The 19,565-nt window shown below is 40.0% G+C and overlaps 1 protein-coding gene across 1 annotated transcript; it reads right to left on the reverse strand.

Moving 5' to 3' along the window:
• Positions 1-2,608: 2,608 nt before the first annotated feature.
• Positions 2,609-19,173, reverse strand: slc26a3.2 (solute carrier family 26 member 3, tandem duplicate 2). The gene is made up of 20 exons (XM_072673143.1): positions 19,046-19,173; positions 18,512-18,651; positions 17,269-17,379; positions 15,419-15,579; positions 15,104-15,268; positions 13,233-13,385; positions 12,963-13,045; positions 12,729-12,876; positions 12,256-12,369; positions 11,593-11,670; positions 11,355-11,450; positions 11,029-11,135; positions 9,461-9,530; positions 8,905-8,997; positions 6,256-6,351; positions 4,834-5,061; positions 4,547-4,601; positions 4,305-4,438; positions 3,916-3,978; positions 2,609-2,693 (listed from the first exon to the last, which is right to left on the reverse strand). Exons 1-20 carry the CDS (start codon positions 19,171-19,173, stop codon positions 2,667-2,669), a joined length of 2,250 nt encoding a protein of 749 aa, XP_072529244.1. The 3' UTR covers positions 2,609-2,666.
• Positions 19,174-19,565: the final 392 nt, after the last annotated feature.

Here is a 19,565-nt window from a genome sequence, read left to right on the forward strand (position 1 = left end):
TGCCTCTTGAGTTTGGCCTCTGAGGCTTCTGAGCTGGGAGAATTTATATGCAGCTCCAATAACTAGGCCTATTCTGCAATCATTTACAGGCAGTAGATCGGGATGCCATCACAACATGGAAATCTGAGTCATCCTTCCTTGTATGCACGCTGACCCAGTACTAGAGAGATACACTGGTTATTACTTTGTAGTGATGACATGCATCAACAGAATTCGGGATCATTTATTTTTGTGGCCATTCATTTTTGTTAATACGCTTCCTCCTTACAGAGCAAACATTCCTAATTCCTTGTATTGCCCCATTGTCGACATGCTCAACCCTGGAGTTCCTACCAGTTACTTAGTCATGCAGCTTCCTTGAACATGTGCAGCTCACCTGCAGTTTTCTAACATTCTTCACTCTTTCTCTTAGAGACCTCTTTGTGCCGATTGCAGGAAAGGCAGATAAGGAGTAATGAGGAGTATCCTGACTTGCGCCATTCTGATGAAGACATGATAACACTTCATTGTCTTCATTCTGGCTTCAGTCCAAAAAGGAAAATATTCATGTGTTAAAGTGAAAAAAAAATGTTTTTGGCATCAGAAATGATACAAACCAGGTGCTGTACCAGAATATCAGGGCTGTTTAGGGGCTTTTCTTTTAGTTGTGCAAGATTGTTTCTTCAGCGTGGTTTGTATTCTTTGGACCACCTGATTGCTCAGTCCCACGACACAAAGGTAAGCATTGTGTGGCATGAAAAGCTTCTTTTCACTACAGTATGTTTAGTTGTGGCTTTGGATTTTGAGAATGTACCATACACGTGTATCACAAAAGTGAGTACACCCCTCACATTTCTGCAGCTATTTAAGTATATCTTTTCATGGGACAACACTGACAAAATGACACTTTGACACAATGAGAAGTAGTCTGTGTGCAGCTTATATAACCGTGTAAATTTATTCTTCCCTCAAAATAACTCAATATACAGCCATTATATATACATACATTTCACTGAGGGACACATGAACTCCAATATGTACTGTGAAATACTGAAGCAGAGCATGATCCCTTCCCTCCGGAACCTGGGTTGCAGGGCAGTGTTCCAGCATGGCAATGACCCCAAACACACCTCTAAGACGACCATTGCTTTATTGAAGAGGCTGAGGGTAAAGGTGATGGACTGACCAAGCATGTCTCCAGACCTAAATCCAATAGAACATCTTTGGGGCATCCTCAAGTGGAAGGTGGAGAAGCGCAAAGTCTCGAATATCCGCCAGCTCTGTGACGTCGTCATGGAGGAGTGGAAAAGCATTCCAGTGGCAACCTGTGAAGCTCTGGTAAACTCCATGCCCAGGAGAGTTAAGGCAGTTCTGGAAAATAATGGTGGCCACACAAAGTATTGACACTTCAGGAACTTTCACTAAGGAGTATACTCACTTTTGTTGCCGGTGGTTTAGACATTAATGGCTGTATATTGAGTTATTTTGAGGGAAGAATAAATTTACACAGTTATATAAGCTGCACACAGACTACTGTTCATGTCATTTTGTCAGTGTTGTCCCATGAAAAGATTAAATATCTGCAGAATTTGTGATACACTGTGTATATATATATATATATATATATATATATATATATATATATATATATATATATATATATAGTGTGTGACTGCAAGTACACTTTACGGGTGTGCTGTAGTTTAGCTTACTTAAGTACTTAGTAATACTCTATTTGGAAAGTCTCACAGCTCAGAAATGCTTTTTATTTTTTATGTTATGTTATTCCCATAGCAAGAGCATTTGTGAATTGTCGTCCTCAATGTTTTGCACCATAACAGCAATGTAAAATTATTTAGATTACTGAGATGTGTATGTAAGTCACATAATATGTATTTATTTTTTATAATGTATATAATCAGCCTCCTAGTGACTGTAATTTGGTATCTAATGAAGTAAACAGATGGAAACTGGTGTTTCAATCATTTTCTTTTTTGTTTCAGATTTGTCACAGTGTGCTTTCCAATCAGTAGTGAAATCCAACTGTGTGGAGACCGCATTATTTCCTGCTGCAGCGGTTCAGAGAGATGGGAAACATATAAGGATATTAAATTCTCACACTCAATAACAGTCCGTACAACCTGTCTCCCAGTCTTCCTCAATCTACTGTTGACTGTGGAAGAGTATGAATTTCTAACCAGGTCATTTGCTCTGGAGTTTCCTTGACTATAATTAGATATGTGTCCATTTCTTAACTCACTTCTCAATAACGAGATAAGATAAGGAACAATTTACAGGTCTTCATGTAAATGCCAAAAACATAATCGTAGTCTCATCCAAGTGTTGGAAGTTCATTTATTTTAAATAGCAACTGTATGCACAAATATTTAATGCTAATGCTATGCTACATATATTTACATATACAAAAATGGCAGTGTATGTATCTGCATCTGGTCCCAGCAGTCTAAACTGACTGCGAAATGACTATGTACTTACTGCCTACGTCTGCTGTTTCAAGGAAAACCTGCCACCATCTAGTACCAGTTTATGCCATACATCTGACATATACAAATGATTAAATAAACAAAAAATAATTAATTTAACATTTCCTGCAGTTTTACAGTGTCCGGCATCAGACTCCTTGTTATATTCTCCAGCATACTTGGAGGCCATTGAGATAACATCTGTTAAAACTTGGTCTCTGGCTCCTTGCTCTGCAAAGAAAGACGGTGGTTATCTGCATGTGCTTTAAATAAGGAACACATTCAATGCACCGTCCACAAATGCATTATTTTGCAACTACTACTGCAAGGCTGGACGGACCTTTAGCAAAAATAGCCCAAACATCCAAATGAGAAATCCAGAAAGGGAGGTCCGGAAAGGTCTGCAGCCTTTCCAATTGAAAAGAGCTGAAGCAGTCTCTTACTTGACATCATTCTGAGCTGAAAGGCAATGTTATTTTTTGTCATGTACTAATTAATTTAGTGGTCTTCAACCCTCCTCCTGGAGAGCTTCTTTCCTGCAGGTTTCACCTCCAACCTAAATCTACCACACCCCATTCAGCCAATCACGAGTTGTGTTCCAAAGCCTAGGCTTCAGCCAAGTTAGGCTGCATTTCTTAGCTGCTACGCCATAGAAGGCTGTTCCAAAGTGAAGGACCGTTCCTATACAGCCCAGAAAAGCAGTCTACATTTGGAGATATTTGGATGCTGCAGCTAATGTATGTAATGTAGCAGTTTGTTTAAAAATCTGAGTTTGTTTCAAAAGATTAAAAATCTTTTTATGGAGAAATAAAAGAGCACACAAGTTGTGCAACACAATTGCAAGAAGCAGGACCTTTCTACTGACGTCACCATGCAGCCTGGTTAGACTGTGTGCCCAGTAGGCTACTAAGAAGGAGTTTTCATAGGACAGTCCTATTGAAGGCCCAGCCTAACTTGGCATCAGCCTAGGCTTTGGAACGCAGCTAATTGTTAATTAGCTGGATCAGATGGCAGTGATTAGTGCTGGATTCAAAGTCTGTGTGAAAACAGCTCTCCAGGAACAGGGTTGGAGACCACTGAATTAAGTTAATTAAGTTCATTTGTTGTCGTTTGCAACTTTCTTAGCTTAGCATTTGTAGGCGGTGAGGAGGCTGGGGCCCAAAAAATAGAGGTATGTGAGTCACTTGAACCTTGTGTTTCTGTTGTCTCTGAGACTAGCTGCTTACTGCGTGGCTTTCTACACTCTGCCTGGGAAGTATGCATGTTTACAAACATTGAGATTGGTGCTGCAATTACTCATTAGGGTGACCTGGATATTTGCTTCGGTGTCCGACCTTACATGCAACAGTACATGCGAGGGTGGTGCCTGGACTGGTCAGTAATTCCCAATGTTTAAGTTAGGGTAAATAAGATGTTGCATATGGTATAAACGTTAATCAGTGAGTTCACTTACTGTTTTTTCTCTGCTGCGCAAGCTGGCATTACCGTTCTGCATCTTGTTATGGAAGTCGTTGACCTGTAAGGATACAGAGGGGAGGATAGTAAGGGAACAACACCGCCTTCCCTGTAGCAGATAAGAGTTTGATTTCCCAAGCCCGTAAGTCCCCCAGGTCCCTGGGTAAGACTCCTAACACTACTTAACTACTACTAACCTGTGTAACATGACTCAAACATAAGTCTCACTGGATAAGAGTGTCAGCTACATTTCAAATATATGAAGCAAAATGTGCAAATTTGCAAAAAAACATGCATTTCATTTTATTTGTATACGTTTTTTTAAAGTATTTTAGTGAGTTATAATGTTCATGCAGTTATCAAATGATTGCCCTTGATCCTTGATACCTTTTCGCTCACAGTCAGAGGTGGATGTAGCTCGTGAATGTGGAGTATTGCATCGTGAAGGGTCAGAAAGAAGATGGACGTCTTAATCTCATCATCAAAGAACTTGCAGCTTTTCAGTTTCTCAATGATGTATGCTGGAAATGACATTTCAAAGGTTAGAGAGAGATAATATTTACTCTTTTTTATCACATTGGCAACATGATTGTGGCAGTTTAGATGTCATGATAAGAATTTACACTTACAGTCACAGGCCACAATGTAGAGCTCAACATCAACACGGACGAACTCCTTCAAAGCCTGTAAATGTTATTACACAATATTATATCATTTACAAGATGTAACAAATGCCTTTGCTCATAGTGACTGTGTGGTTGACATTTCAAATAAAACTAAAGCAGCCACTACAGGACACTATAAGACAAGGCTACATTATGAAACATACAATGAACTGGAATTTGGTCTTTCTGCTTTGCCCTTCAAAAAGATTACGATCGAGCTCAGTATGCAAAAAAAACCCATATAGACTTACAGTTTTAAGTCCTTTCAGAGCTGATATATCAATGAAGGAGACCGCAGAGAAGTCCAACACAAGGCTGTGGATGTCCACTGGTGGAACGGAGATGTTGCAAGGAAGCTCTGCTCTCCAGTTCACCTGAACAGGAAGGTCTGAAAAGTCCACTGGCTGATCTAACTCCTCCATGTTGCTCTCATCTTCAGACTCCTCGATGGGATAAGAGCCTGTGACCTGTAGTCCTTTCTGTGGGGAAAGTAGTTGATGATGATCAGTGGGCCAGTGCAAGATTAAAACAAGGCAAATGAATGAACTTCTTGCATTGGAAATGGTACAAACACAGCTGCTTTTCACAACAGTTTTTGGGTTTGTTTTCCTAGAACATTTTTATTTTCCTTTTTTTAACATTAAGGTAAAGTTTATTTTCACTTCTGGTAGGCATATTTCAAAAAGTAATTGAATTTCATCACTTAAGCTTTTTATTATCAGTTTAAATTTGGACAAAAATATAATTCCCAAAAGCTTGTTACATAGTCCTACCCTTCAGTTCTTCACCATTATAATTGTAATTCTCATAAGATAATTATCAGTTTCACAGACCCTAAGATAGTCCTGTGAGACTCCAAAAATCCGCTAAACAAAAGAATCACAGTAGTGCATTATGATGATGATTATTATCATCATTATTATTATTAATAATAATAAACCTAGGGTTCAAAATGTTATAAATAAATGCTCCAATTCTTTAGTTTGCCAATTTGCCAATGCAAATCTGCTTGTTATGCTGCAAAACTTTAGCCTGTTTCTGTGCTATGCTAAAGATGGCTGCTGTGTCAAAATTACATGCCATTGTGCATGTCTTTAAAGGCAACAACTTTGGCAGTCTGTGCTGACGAGAAAAACACTGTATTTTGTATTGCATGGGGAGGAATTTTGGTTGTACTGGGGGGAGCTATAGTTGCTGAATGCGTCTTGGAGAGACCAATGTGCATCTCAGACCTCCTCCTGAAGTGGTCTGAGGGATGGGATTTGTTCCTGGTTTAAATGAGTCTTGGGTGCATTTTATGTGACTTGGCCTAATCCTGGAACTTACCAGGTGTAGACGAGGTCAGTGTGGTTATGAATCAGCTGTATCAATGTTTTTAATTTCTAGTTTAGGGAATGTTACTTCAAACATTTCCATAACGTAAGTGCTTCTCTAACTCTCTCTTACTCTAAATATTACAGTTTGTGTCTGTAGGTTATAGAAGATTGAACTGACAAAAGACTCTGAGTCTAATCTTCTGACCTACCAGACACTATACATGTAAAGTAGGCCAGTTGTTAAAAGTATATTGTTAGATTAGAATGCCTGATAAGAGTGTGTTAAGGTTGAATCAAAGGGAATCAAGGTTCAAACTCAGAGGTCAATACCCTGCTTTCACTCTTAGCTGGACTTACAGATGTGACCGTTAGTTCCCCTTTCTTTATCAGCTTCCTGATCTTCCTTAGGGCTTTATTTCTCTTCCTCAGAATTCTCAAAGGGTTGAAGCCCACCTGCAACAAAGCATAAAGAAAAGATGGTATTTCAGCGAGTGTCTCTGTCCTAACAAAACCTCATATCTCTGAAATGGTTACTTCACGAAAATTTATGTTAAGTCATTGTCAACAATTAATATTGATCTATTCATCACTGAATATTCACACACTGGAAAGGGCTGCAGGTGTTTTAAAATGGTGAAATATAAGCTGAAATGGATTCTGGAGGTTTTTACATGCTCCAGAGAGTCCTAGACAGAAGGCAGTGGTGGCTCAGCAGTTAGAATGCCGGGCTATCGATTACAGGGTGGTGGGTTCAGTTCCCGGCTAGGGCAAGCTGGCACTGTTGGGCCCTTGAGCAAGGCCCTTTACCCTCTCTGTTCTGGAGGGTGCTGGAGTTGGCTGCCCACCGCTCTGGGTGTGTGTGTACTCACTGCCCTTAGTTCACTTGTGTGTGTGTCCACTACCACAGATGGGTTAAATGCAGAGGATACATTTTGCTGTACAGTGACAAAGACGTGCACCTTTATCAGTGGGTGATCTGTATTAAATGATGGTTACGAAACTAACTGAAAAGACAAGCCAGACTATGTTTTAATAATGCCAACAAATGCTGCTCAAGCACGCCAAGGGCGCGTGATATTACACAATGGAAAAATCACAGTGTAGTAAGGTCCACAGTAAACAATCAATTATTTGAAGAACCAAAGAATTACAAGCAATGAAATGTGACTAGTGAGTCGTTTTATAGAGTTTTACTCCTCTCTGACTAGTCTGACACTGCCAATGAATTCTTGGCTCGTCGCCTATTATGGCTCTGTCCCTACTGTAGTTTATAACAGATACTTTAGAATGTCTTCTGAAGAGCTTCTCTATATGTCCAAATATTTGCAAAAACCCCTTCTAATAAATGCATTCAGCTATTTGAGGTTGCACCCATTGCTGACACAGATGTGCAAATGCACACGCAAAAAGCTTGTCTGGTCCCTGTAGAGAAGCATTACCAATACAATAGGACTCTCTGGAGCAGATAAGCTTGAACCTATTTGGCACCATGCTGCCTAATGCCAGTCATGGGCTATCGAGGTATGAAGCCCCCCAGCCTTTAGCTGTGGAGCAGTGGAAGAACTGAGTTCTCTGGAATGATGGTAGGTGCTCTATACAGTGATTTTAGGACGAACTAAGAGGTTGGGGATGAGGAGGTGGGGTGGCGAATACCCAACATCCTGACCTTACTAACTCTCTTGTCACTGAATACAATCAAGCCCTCACAGTAATGCTCCATAATCTAGTAGAAAGCCTTCTTCCCTGGAGAGTAGAGACAGCTACTCCAACCAATGCAGGATAAACTCTCTTTTTTAATACCCTTGATTTCAGATGAAACAATAAATGAGCAGGTGTCCCATTACTTTTGTCCATATATATAGTGTATTTCCACTTGTCATTATCACATTTGACCTGTGTTTGTTTCCATTTGTATACAATGTCCTTTCGTTTCTATGATTGTTGCGTGGGATGCTTTACGGCAGGACTTTACAGCAAGACGTTAATTCCTGTATCGTCCATTCCTGAAATGTAGTTTCCTTCCCAAGCTGTATTTACGACAGGTTCTTTAGAATACAGGAACTTCCAGGTTCCCAGGAAGAAACAATATCTGTTAGAGGGGTTAGAATGTAGTGTTTAAGCCTATATGTGAGGGCTGTCAAGCAGACTGGGTGCAGGACTGGACAGGGTTTGGTGAGTGCTGGTTTCATGGATGCTTAACATGGGCATACAATAAAGAACATCATTCTGCATCAAAGTCTCCTGATTCTGTTCTTCTAAGACCAAGAAAATACATTTACGACAACATAGCTCAGGACCACAGAAATGAGACGTGACGGACGTGAAGTCTTCATTACGCACAAGGTACAATATTTTATTGTAAGACTTATTTTTTTAAGAATTTCCTAGTTCCTGGTTTTCTTGGTTTCGTGGTTGATTTCGGTTGTATCTGTTCTTGGTTCCTCCTTCCTTGCTTTTGTATTACTGATATGGCTACATTGACTCAGAGTGTCTTGGGGGGGGTATTTGTTTTGTCTAATTTGTCGCCTTTTTCTCCCAATTTAGCAATGGCCCTGACAGTATGAGAGTAAAAACGTAACACATGTCTTTTCCGATACATGCAAAGTCCACCACCAGTTCAAACTGCTGCCGATGTGGCATCGCTGGGCAGCCAAGATGCTCAGAGAGCCCCAGACGCCTGTGCAGGCCAACATTGCTTTAATTATGATAAGAGAGAGCACCATCTACCCATCCAGAGAGAGAGCACAGCCAACTGTGCTCTCTGGGGCTCCTGCTGCTGATGGCAAAGCGGTATGGCTCGGGATTCAAAGTCGCGACCCCCTGGGCCCTGCCGAGCCTACATTTCTGACATTCCCAAATGTTTTCTAACAATGGGATCCAACATTGTGAGAGCAGAGCTGAGAACAACCAAGAAATCAAGAAAACCAGGAACTAGGAAATTCTTTAAAAATAAGTCTTGAGGATAAGCGAGAGCAAAGCCAGGCTTATAATGAAGGACATACTTACAGCGTCAACCAGTTTGCCTCTGAAGAAATCAATATTTGCAAAGAAGATCGGCGAAGGAATTCTGAAAATCTTCACTCCTTCTGGCTCATATATCTGTGTAAAGTTTAGAATTATAAAAAAATCATGTGTTATTATAGATTATATATTAAAGCTGTGCATACAGCAGTTCCACTGATGGCAATGCTCACAGCTCCCTCGTTATTACTGTAGATTCAGAGCCTTTTCGAATATTGGCCTGTTTGTGTGTACTGTAAGGGTATGTTTAGCACAGTGCATTGTGACCTTTGTAGAGATTCATAAGGAAACTCAGTTTTGGTGAAAGAATTGGTGAATCAGCCTTGGTGAAATTGGTGAAATTAGCCTTGCTGTTGTTGAAGAGGACAAGTGAGAGGAAAGTCAGGCTTTCAGAGTCTTTCAGAATACTGTGCTGATGTGTGCACTGTAAGAGGATGTTCAGCGCATTGATGCTTTGAGTATTGTGACCTTTGTGCAGATTTATAATGAAACTCGGTTTTAGTGAAAGAATTGTGTAAAGCTGTGATAATCATTTACTCACGTTGATGTAGTCCTTACGGTCTCTGTAAATGTCTGTGCCAGCTATGTTTGCCAGGACGGAGCACCGTGGGCTGGGAAGTAGAAAGCATCTCTGTGAATAACTAAACCTACCTGGCACAGGTCTTACAGATATTACATTGTTAAAAGGTGCCTTATTCTGCACTTTTCCTGGATTTAATTTTCCCCCTGAAGTTATATATTTGGAACAGAATTGCATTTAATACACTTGCAACTGACAGTAACAACACTCCTTATCACTTCAACACTCAATGGATGTGTTAAACTGCAGTAGACAGAATGGGGAATGTGGGAAATATGTTAATGTGCTCATGGTTGTCTTCACTTGATCATTTAAAATGTTTTTTAAATGTTTTTAAACCACTTAGTTTACATATATATTATTTATATGTTCTTGGGATGATGGTCAATTTTGGAATGTTATATGCAATATTTAAATACAATTCTCTGCTGAGACCCACTTGGGCCCCGTCCACATGTACTCGCCTATAGTTTCCTATATAGTGTTTCTGAAAATCCCTGCATCTACATGACAACAAAAAGACGACTCAAAAACACTTCCGTGATCATGCCAGTCCAGCAGGGGGTGCTAATATCTCACAAAGTTTGATGTCAAATTCCTCAGGAAGTAAGCGTAATGCCCAAAATAGACCTAAATACACTGCAAAGATATGATGCATTTTTTAAACAACTAAAGCCCTATTTGGATGGGGCTGATTTTACATTAAAGTGGGGTAATGGGATTTTTATTATAGTCATAATTTCTCAGGGGTCTCAGCGCGTTTTGCCTTCCATAAAAATAACCGAAATTCTAATAAATAAATATATATATTCTGTCACATATCCTGTGGAAAATGAGTTTTTTTTCTCAAGTTTGTAGGCACTTGAGGAGGCATTTCGTTTTGTCATGCATGGCACTGATACCTCTGATCATTTAAATCTGTGGGATTTAAATGAAAACATCTCACATTTATATCAAGATTTTTTAACCCACGTGAATCGGTTAAAAAAATTTAACAGGCCTCCTTAATCCTATTTCTTTCACAAATTTCTCAAAATCTGATTTGTACTATAAAAAAAAATCTCTATTTTTTTAATCTCTATTATCAATTACCTAGAACACAACATTTGGGCAAAACCCTGCTTTTTAAAATATGCCCAGATACAAGTGAAAGTGGCCTTAAACATGCCTATAGCTAACTCCAGCTTCAGCACCTGCATCTAGTTTTGTACACATTATCTGCAGAATATTTTACCCCCTCGTTTGGCTTTGCTTTGTGAAGTCTGCTGCAAATTCCTGGGTTTTCCAGGTTGATTTTTGGCCCTTGGTTGTATAGATTTAAATCATGGATTTGCCTGGTGTGATGACTACAAGTGTTGGATTGCCCCCAAATCCACTCTGCACTTTCCTCCATGAAGTTTACAAATCTCTTTTATTTAAAAACACATTTTAGTGCAGGCTTGGGCTTAATCTGGCTCATGATGTTTTCATTATTGGCATTATTGGATCAATATTATTTGCTCAACAGACTGCATTTCAATTATACTCACAACTGGGTGCGGAAGACCACAGCAATCAGCTCTACCCCGAGTCCCACAGCTAGGCCCAGATCCAGCCCCAGCAAGATGGAGGCCAAACAGGTTACTATCCAGATAATCTGGAGGGAGAGATAGTAGGCATTGATAGTCATTTCTAAATACTGTTATAGCGATTCCTTCTGGTATAATATAATATAGTTAATAGCCATTATTCATTAAATAGTTCTCTCCATGTGCAAATGCTAAATGAATAGGTAATTTCAATAGGTATTACTAATACACTAATGAATATCATGTGTTCATGCTGGGAAGAAAAAGAAATCACAAGGGGCTCTTACACAGTCCGGCCGATCCTTCCGCCACAGGTAAGGGACTTCCCGCACCTGCATCAGCATGCCCTTCAGATTCACTATGACCACTGCACCCAAAACCGACTGCAAACACAGCACACACCATTACTTAACGGAGTGAAGTCATTACTGAAAAGTTGATGCATCAGTGCTGTCTGGTCATGCTGTTCCTAATACTCTGCATCTCTGTGAGGCTCCAAAGAAATGGTAAAAATTTAAACCTCACCTTTGGCAGTGGCTCCAGCAGGAATCCTATAGCCAGGGTCACTACGAGGACAATGATTGCAGAGAGAGCGCCAGCAATCTGGAAAATCACAGCAGTTTCATTGAATTCTGGTTACTTTTTGATGAACCTGGTTATGAAATCTATTTGGTGAAGTCGGGTTCAAGGATAGGCTAAGTATTAAGTCCTCTTAAATGTAATGTGCCACCAATATTGTGCAACACGGTGTGCATAAAATGCAGTAACTTTTTAAAAGGCATCTTAAAGCGAGCTGCACTTGTTTTTTTATAGACTGCTTTTAACAGCAAAGCCAAAATTAGGCCAAAATTTCTCCACCTGATCACGAGGACAGTGATTAATTAGTGCCAGAGCAGTAACTGAAACAGGTAGGGGTATGTTTATACACTGTTTATATGTATGAATACTATAACTGCGTTTGCATATCGTCACAGTCATGCAAGAACCCTCTTAACTGGAAATGGAAGTCAATGTAAAAACTAGAGATGCACTGATCCGATATTAGGATCGGATATTGGTCCCGATATTAACACAATTAGCTGGATCAGGTATCGGATAATTAAAATTACTTAAATATTTAAAAATGGCCGATACATTGGATATAATTGTTGGATATATATTTTTTGTTGTTGTTGTTGAGAACTGTACCTGTGTTTTCCCCCCAGTGCTCTCTTGCACTGCACTCCTGGACAGAGCTGTGCTGGCCGCCAGGGATTTGAATGCACCACCAAAGATGTTACTTGCCCCGAAAGCAATAAGCTCCTGTAGAGACAAATAAAAAAAATTGTAATCAGTTAAATTCAATTCAACTTTATTGGCATTATATTAATCCAGGGTTGTACAGTACAATGAGCACTGTTAGGCTATGATAAGTCTTTGATGCAGAATAGGTCAATAGACAAAACATGAGCCAATGTGTACAAAGACAATAAATACAATAAATACAAAAATATACAAATCTGTGAATGCACATGTGCAAATGATCAAAGGTCCAAACCAAGTTACATAACAGTCATATGATTTAATATAATAGAAATATGATTTCCCACATAAACAGGCTGTCCATGACACTGTCCCATTAAAATGATGTGGACCATGACTATTCCCATGATGAAGCTCACCTGGTTTCCATCAATAACATAGTCATGTTTGACAGAGTAGACTTTAGCAACAGCGAAAGCAACAGCAAATCCCACTACGGCCATGGGAAAAGCGTCCACCGCTGTCTCCTTAAAGATTTGAAGATTAGGAGCCACAGGTGCCTCAAATCTAAGAGAAGAGAGGTGTGCTCATTTCATTCCTTACACAATACAGTACATGGGTGATGATGAGACTGTCAGGAAGATCTTGCTTACCCATCTGGTATTTTTCCTACAACATCCACTCCATGATTCTCTTTAAAATTGAAAGCAAAGGAGACGCCACATGCTATGATGGTCTGTAAGAGGAGTGACATTGTGGTTGATAGTTATCCAGTGTGTTTCGTGTATTAGGGTGAGGTATATAGCAGCATGAAAAGGCTAATGTTTCCAACGAGTTCTGTCCTTCATTGCTTTATCATTCATAACTATGAATGATTAATTGTCACAGTCTTTAATGCGTACCGATTCACCACCAACACTTACCATGATGACCTCTATAGGGATGGGCACCGGAAGCTTTGACTTGAATCTTTCATTGATCTCCTTCACAGCGAACACCACCACCATCACCACTATGGAGGTGACCAGATCGTAGATGTTTGTGGAGGTGATCTGGGCAAAGACCCTCTCCAGAATCTGGGGCAAAATTGGGACAGTGGCATATTACACAGGATTCCATAGGTTGCATGATGCTTACTAGACATAACAATAGCTTACACTATATGGACAAAAGTATTGGGACACCTGTGCATTCATTGTTTCTTTTGAAATTAAGGGTGTTAAAAAGGGTTTATTCTGCTTTTGTGGGAGTAACTGTCCCTACTGTCCAGGGAAGAAGGCTTTCTACTAGATGTTGGAGCATTGCTTTAAGGATTTCATTGCATTCAGCCCAACTTCCTAACTGATCCCAAAAGAATTGGATGGCGCACCAACCATCATTTTAGAGAACACAGTTCCACTGCTCCACAGCTCAATGCGGGAGAACGTTATACCCCTCTATCCCACACCTGGCATTAGTTTATGTTTATGTTTAACTGCTCTAGAGAGTCCTATTCTATTTGCAGTACATCTTTACACGGACTAGACAAGCTGTGTGTGTGTGTGTGTGTGTGTGTGTGTGTGTGTGTGTGTGTGTGTGCATTTACACATCTGTGTCAGCAATAGGTGCAACTTATAAAAGTAGCTGAATGCGTTCATCAGAAGGGGTGTCCACAAACATTTGGACATGTGGTGTAAAAATAAACGAAGCTGCTACAAAAGGTTGTTGGAGTGATGCCATAGATAAAACATTTTGTAGCACCTTTATTACTAAGAGTGTAGTGCAAGCAATTGGTGGTTGTTGGAAAGGGTGAAAATTGGTCCAGGTGTTGGGAGCGAAGGGGAGGGGAAGGGGTGGCAGCAGGACGTTCAGTGATCTGACAGTCCGGGAAATAGAACAGAGAGTGGTGTGACAGTATTAACACCAGGGCTCTGACGCAAGTATCATGTAATGTACTGTTTTAGTGCTGAACTAAGATAAGATATCTGTGTTGTGTTCTGACACAGTTTTGCGTTTGGCAAGACAAAAAAGAAACGCCCAAGAAAACAGAGGTACCAGGAAGGCCCCAAAATCTAGATATTACTGTACTTCATCAGAACTGGTTACCAGAATATATGAATGCATATACTATATGTAAAAGTATTTGGACACCTACAGGAACTTTTATAACATCCCATAGGCATTAATATGGAGGTGGTCCCTCCAGACCCCCAGCAACGGGTCTGAAGCTTTGCAGTTACTGAGTCAGCAGAGCGTTGGAGAATTGCACTCTGCTCTGAGCTCAGCACTCGGCCCTGACCCCGCTCTGTAACTTTACATGATCTGACACTTCATGGCTAAGTTACTGTGGTTCCTAAGATTTACATTACAGAACCATGCTGGAGATCAGTGATCTCTTTTGAACCAACCATTCTTTCACTAATGTGTGTAAAGGCAGACTGCATGGCTAGATGCTTGGGTTTATACACCTGTGGCAAAGGGACTGAATAAAACATCTGAATTCAATGATTAGGAGGTGTGTCCCAATACTTTTGTCCAACACACATATTAGAATCACCTCATGCATTTACCCTTAAACAAACTGCATTTATACTGTTGGAACAATTGGCCTCCTTCACCAATCATTCTTAAGAAGAAATGTCATTTTAATTTACATGGACATCATTACCAGAGCAGAGCTGTGAAGAATTCTGTGGTTTGAAAAAACAAACCAGATTTCAAAGGAAATTCTAGGGAAGATACTGGTGAGTAAGGCCCAACGATTCCAGACGTTGGAACAGTAGTGTCTGAGTAACTCACTGCCAGGCGTACTTACATATATAATGGCGAGTGGTCCACTGAAGCCGGGTACATTCAGCCCCAACACGAACTTGAGCTGAGATATCAGGATGTGAACTGCAGCAGCGGTAGTGAATCCAGACACTAGAGTATCTGACAGGTAAATAACTATGAAGCCCACCTGCAGCGCTCCCATAGCCAGCTGAGTGAGAGAGCAGAGGAGTTACCACATTAACATTACCGCATTGAGAATGCTGAAGTGACCAGCAGGGCTTTAGTTTCAGTAAGTAGGTTTGAATAGGTTATGTTGGGTTAGGTCAGTCAGCACAGTACTGCAGCTACGAGTGTGTACCTGGAAAATGCCAATGAGGAAGGTAAGTGAGGCGGACACTATAGCTCTCTGCTCATCCATGGTCAGCCCCTCAAAGCCTGTGATGTTGGCTGCAGGGCCCTCATCAGGAACCAATCTGGTCACCACAGCCCCAACCATCAGACTCAGTACAGGAAACGCTCCTGAAAAACAAGGACAAGGGCAGCACTTTATTTGGAGTGGTCCTATCAGTAACACACCAACAGCATATCAGTGCAGAAGCAGCAGTGAAACATCTGAATACACGGAGGTAAACATCTTGAAGATGGTCTCTTGAAGCTTTACTGACATGAAGTAGTAGCAAAAGCTAACCCAGCCTTACCCAAAACCTAACACCAACAGTGGTCCCAATTCCTACCTTGCACCAGTTGCTGACACAGATGCACAAAGACACATATAAAGCTTGTCTCATTTCAAAAAAAGAGAAAGTACTGCTAATAGAAAAGGACTACAACCTGTTGCCATCATGTCTTATGCCAGACATTGGGATACAGGGGTGTAAAGCCTCCCTGGCATTGAGCTGTGGAGCAGTGGGAGAACTGTGTGCTCTGGAATGATGGATGGTGCCCCATCCAATACATTTGGGATGAGTTAGGAGATGAGGTGGACTGGTGATCATCCAACATCCTCATCTCAATAATGCTCTTGTCACTAAATGTAACCAAATCCTCCCAGCAATGCTCCTCCACCGGACCATAGAGACAGTTACTCCATCAAAAGCAATAACACCATTGATTTCAACAATGAAAAGAAATATATTTTTGTCCTATCTATCGAATCTAGTTTAATTGCTTGTTGCCACACAAACAAATTTTTTTTAGGGTAAACGTATTAATAAAAACATGCAGTTTTATATGGTGTATGCATATTAATCAGATTCTGCATGTAGATACTATAAGACCTGAGCCATTTTTGAGACTCATTTTATTGAAATACCAATACATTTGGGCATGGGTTTGTCTACAGGCTGCTCTATCCACTCTTAGGTACAAGCTGAAAAGGTTTTACTGTTATGCTGTTGTTCTGATTTCTCTTCATGCAGCGATGAGAGCCATAATGCATAAATGTGTAGAAACGAATGGCTAGGGTGGATACTGCCAGTAGGGAAATCAGGGATCAGGGCCTTCAAGGAGTCATATAGGAACTTATAAATGCATGTCTAATTAATTTGTACTCAGAGCAGAGTCGAAGGCCTAATGCATCATATTAACCATCAACATAATCGGAATTTACCAGCCACGTTCAGCTTTCTAATAGTGGCACTAGTTTCATCTAAAAACGTCCCTCTAGGCTTTCTGGAAGTTCTAGAGATATTGTACTGGCTGTGATAGTTTTTGTAAAAACTGCAGCAGCAGCTCTTCACTGAAAGAGCCACTGTTAAATTGCTATGTACAAGATAAAATATACACCCACTAAGCACTTTATTAGGAACACAATACTTGATGGTTAGGGCTGGGTAGGCCGGGTAGGCTCAAAGAAGGTAAGAGAGTGACCCCTGCTGGCCATTCTTTTGTTACTGGGAATCCAGCTCCTTGGACTTCTGGCCTTGAATGACACATGGCATGACTTGTATCTGATCCAAGTCACTGGGTGTACCTCCGTTTTGTAGACAGTGGTGTTCTTTTTTTATTATCGCCCTCTTGCTAGTCTTAATGTTGTTGTTATATTAGGCGAAGGTTATCTGCAGGTTTGCACATTTACTGCTCCAACAGGCACCCACTGAGATCTAAATCTCCTGCATCATCATATATGCTCTAGGTTTTATTACTTTAGGCCCTACATATCTATATTATCTATACATTTACACTACCTTAAAGATGCCTAGGACTCACCCACGGAAATGTGTCGAGACGTGCCCAGGAAGAAGTAGATGATCACAGGGAAAAAGGCAGCATACAACCCATACCAGGCAGGGAGAGATGCTAGTAAACTGTACGCCAACCCTGAGAAACAACAAACCAAACACAAAACAGGTCACACAAAACGTTTTATCTAAAACATAATTAATCGGATCAAAGTCACCTCCTACTGTGACTTACTGCCTTTGGCTGATTAGCTGTGTTGAGTCTACTAAGTCTTATAACGCTGTAAACTAATCTGAAAAGTCATTAAGTGAAGCTCATAAAGATACTCAGTCACACCTTTACTTTCAAACTTAATATTTATTCATTTTTTTTATTTTAATATCAATACTTTAACCCTCCTGTTATGTTGTGGGCCAAACTGCCCTGTTTCAAAGCTTAAAAATACAGAGCAATACTTATTTATACTTATATAAATTATTTTTTATAATTATAATAATCTGTTTTACTGAATGTATGTGAAGATACTGTACGTTTACATTATACACATACCCTGTAATGAATACAGAAGCTTCAAAGGGTAAAAATATCAAATTTAGGCCAATACTGAGGCCTTTGATTATGCTAAGTTTCCATTAAATTATATAAATTGATTAAAAAAGATTTAAGGAGTTTAACAGAAAATATTCCTTTTAACTACTTTGGGATGGTTAAATATGTCTAAACACGGGTCAGTTTGACCTGGATTTGAACATTATTGCTGTTCCTTACATCTGAACATAACAGGAGGGTTAAGCAGCACTGCTATTTCCAACATTAGTGTAGAATTGCATTAAAATGCAGTTAAATTACAGTTAAATTACAGTCATTTCCATTAAAGAACGTTTGGGATCTTTATAGAGATGAAAAACTCAAGAAAGTAAAAATGGCTCAGGCAGTTGGAACAAAGTTCTTGATTTTATCATAAAAAGACTTTTTACTATCTTTACTGTCACTGGAATTTTGTTACTAAATAGATTTTTGGATTATTTCACAGTGCCTCTTTTGGTGCACTGCTTTAAGATCAGTCACACTTTTAGGTTTTGAGGTTTATCAAAATAATCCCAAAAAGATAAGAGCAGAGCAGCCTGCTCTGACTTCCGTTCTCAAAGTTTTTGTCAGAATGTGAAAAACTATAAAAATGGAGATACAAGTTTTTTTTGCCATGGCAGTGATGATACGCTTTGTGGCAGACTGTGCACTCTATTGATATTGGATAGCTGCCACTTCTTACCTTGCAGTATAGCCACCAGTCCAGTGCTGACTCCAGACACTATATCACCCAGCATCCATTCTTTAATTCTGTACATTTTCATCCATCCAACAATGGGCAGCAAAGACAGTGCTGCATTCTTCACTCGTTTCGAATCGCAACTGTATCAAACACACACACACACACACACACACACACACATGTGAAAATTGTACAATCCATCTCTGTTCTGGACTCTCTGACTGGTCCCTTTTGACAGGTTTCATCAATTACAGCAAGATAACCTTCTACAGATGTTTTCATAATTATAAATAAAAATTAATTTTGAAAATAAAAAAGTAAACCAGTAAAACCTCAGTCTTTAAATTGTAGTATATTACCACACTACATTAGACAGACTAAATTACAGCAGATCCTTCCTCTCGGAGTAAACTTCTCTTGGCTGTGACAGTAAAGTCTCTCTGTTGCTGGTCTCCCTGCCCTGTTTAACACAGATTAGTTTGGTGTCTCGGCTCTGTGTACTGTCTGAGGAGCAAACAATCATTTCAGGCTTACGTGACGAACTGCTTAACGTGGTCCAGCGTGGTCTTGTGTTTCCGATACACTTTCTCATGATCGTCTGCGAAAGAGTCCTCTGAGTAGAGCGGCCTGGTCACCACATACTGATTTACTGGAGTCCTCATTGTCGGGCCGCTGCTTCCTGAGGTGCTGGGGATGAAATGTGTCTGGAATTCTGTGTCAGGAGACAACTTTTATTACTGGACAGCTCTAGAGCAATCTGTGGACCGCATGCGCTTATGACACTGCTGTACTTTTGTGTTATCTGTGTGCACCACCGTGTCAGTAAGCGGCACAGGACTTTGTGTCTAAACATTGTGCACATGTCTCAAGTACAAAAGGGTCCAGTGTGATTTTCCAAAATACAGTCCAAAAGCTTCCACACCCTACAAAATAGAGGTTCTTTTAAAGTTCTTTAGTAAAGGCAATGGTTATAATAGAACTAAAAAAAGTTAATTAGTTAAAGTAATTTAAATGTTTTTGGTATAGTTATTCTCCACTACAGAACTTTTTTAAC

This window comes from Salminus brasiliensis, chromosome 2, assembly GCF_030463535.1.
Source record: "Salminus brasiliensis chromosome 2, fSalBra1.hap2, whole genome shotgun sequence".
NCBI classification, from domain to species: Eukaryota; Metazoa; Chordata; class Actinopteri; order Characiformes; family Bryconidae; genus Salminus; species Salminus brasiliensis.

Coding starts and splice junctions, on each gene's coding strand:
- slc26a3.2 (XM_072673143.1), bottom strand. CDS start 19,173: ATGAGGACTCCAGTAAATCAGTATGTGGTGACCAGGCCGCTCTACTCA. Junction 18,652..19,045: donor CACGTTAAGCAGTTCGTCAC/GTAAGCCTGAAA, acceptor TGTTTGATACAG/TTGCGATTCGAAACGAGTGA. Junction 13,046..13,232: donor TCCCTATAGAGGTCATCATG/GTAAGTGTTGGT, acceptor CTCCTCTTACAG/ACCATCATAGCATGTGGCGT.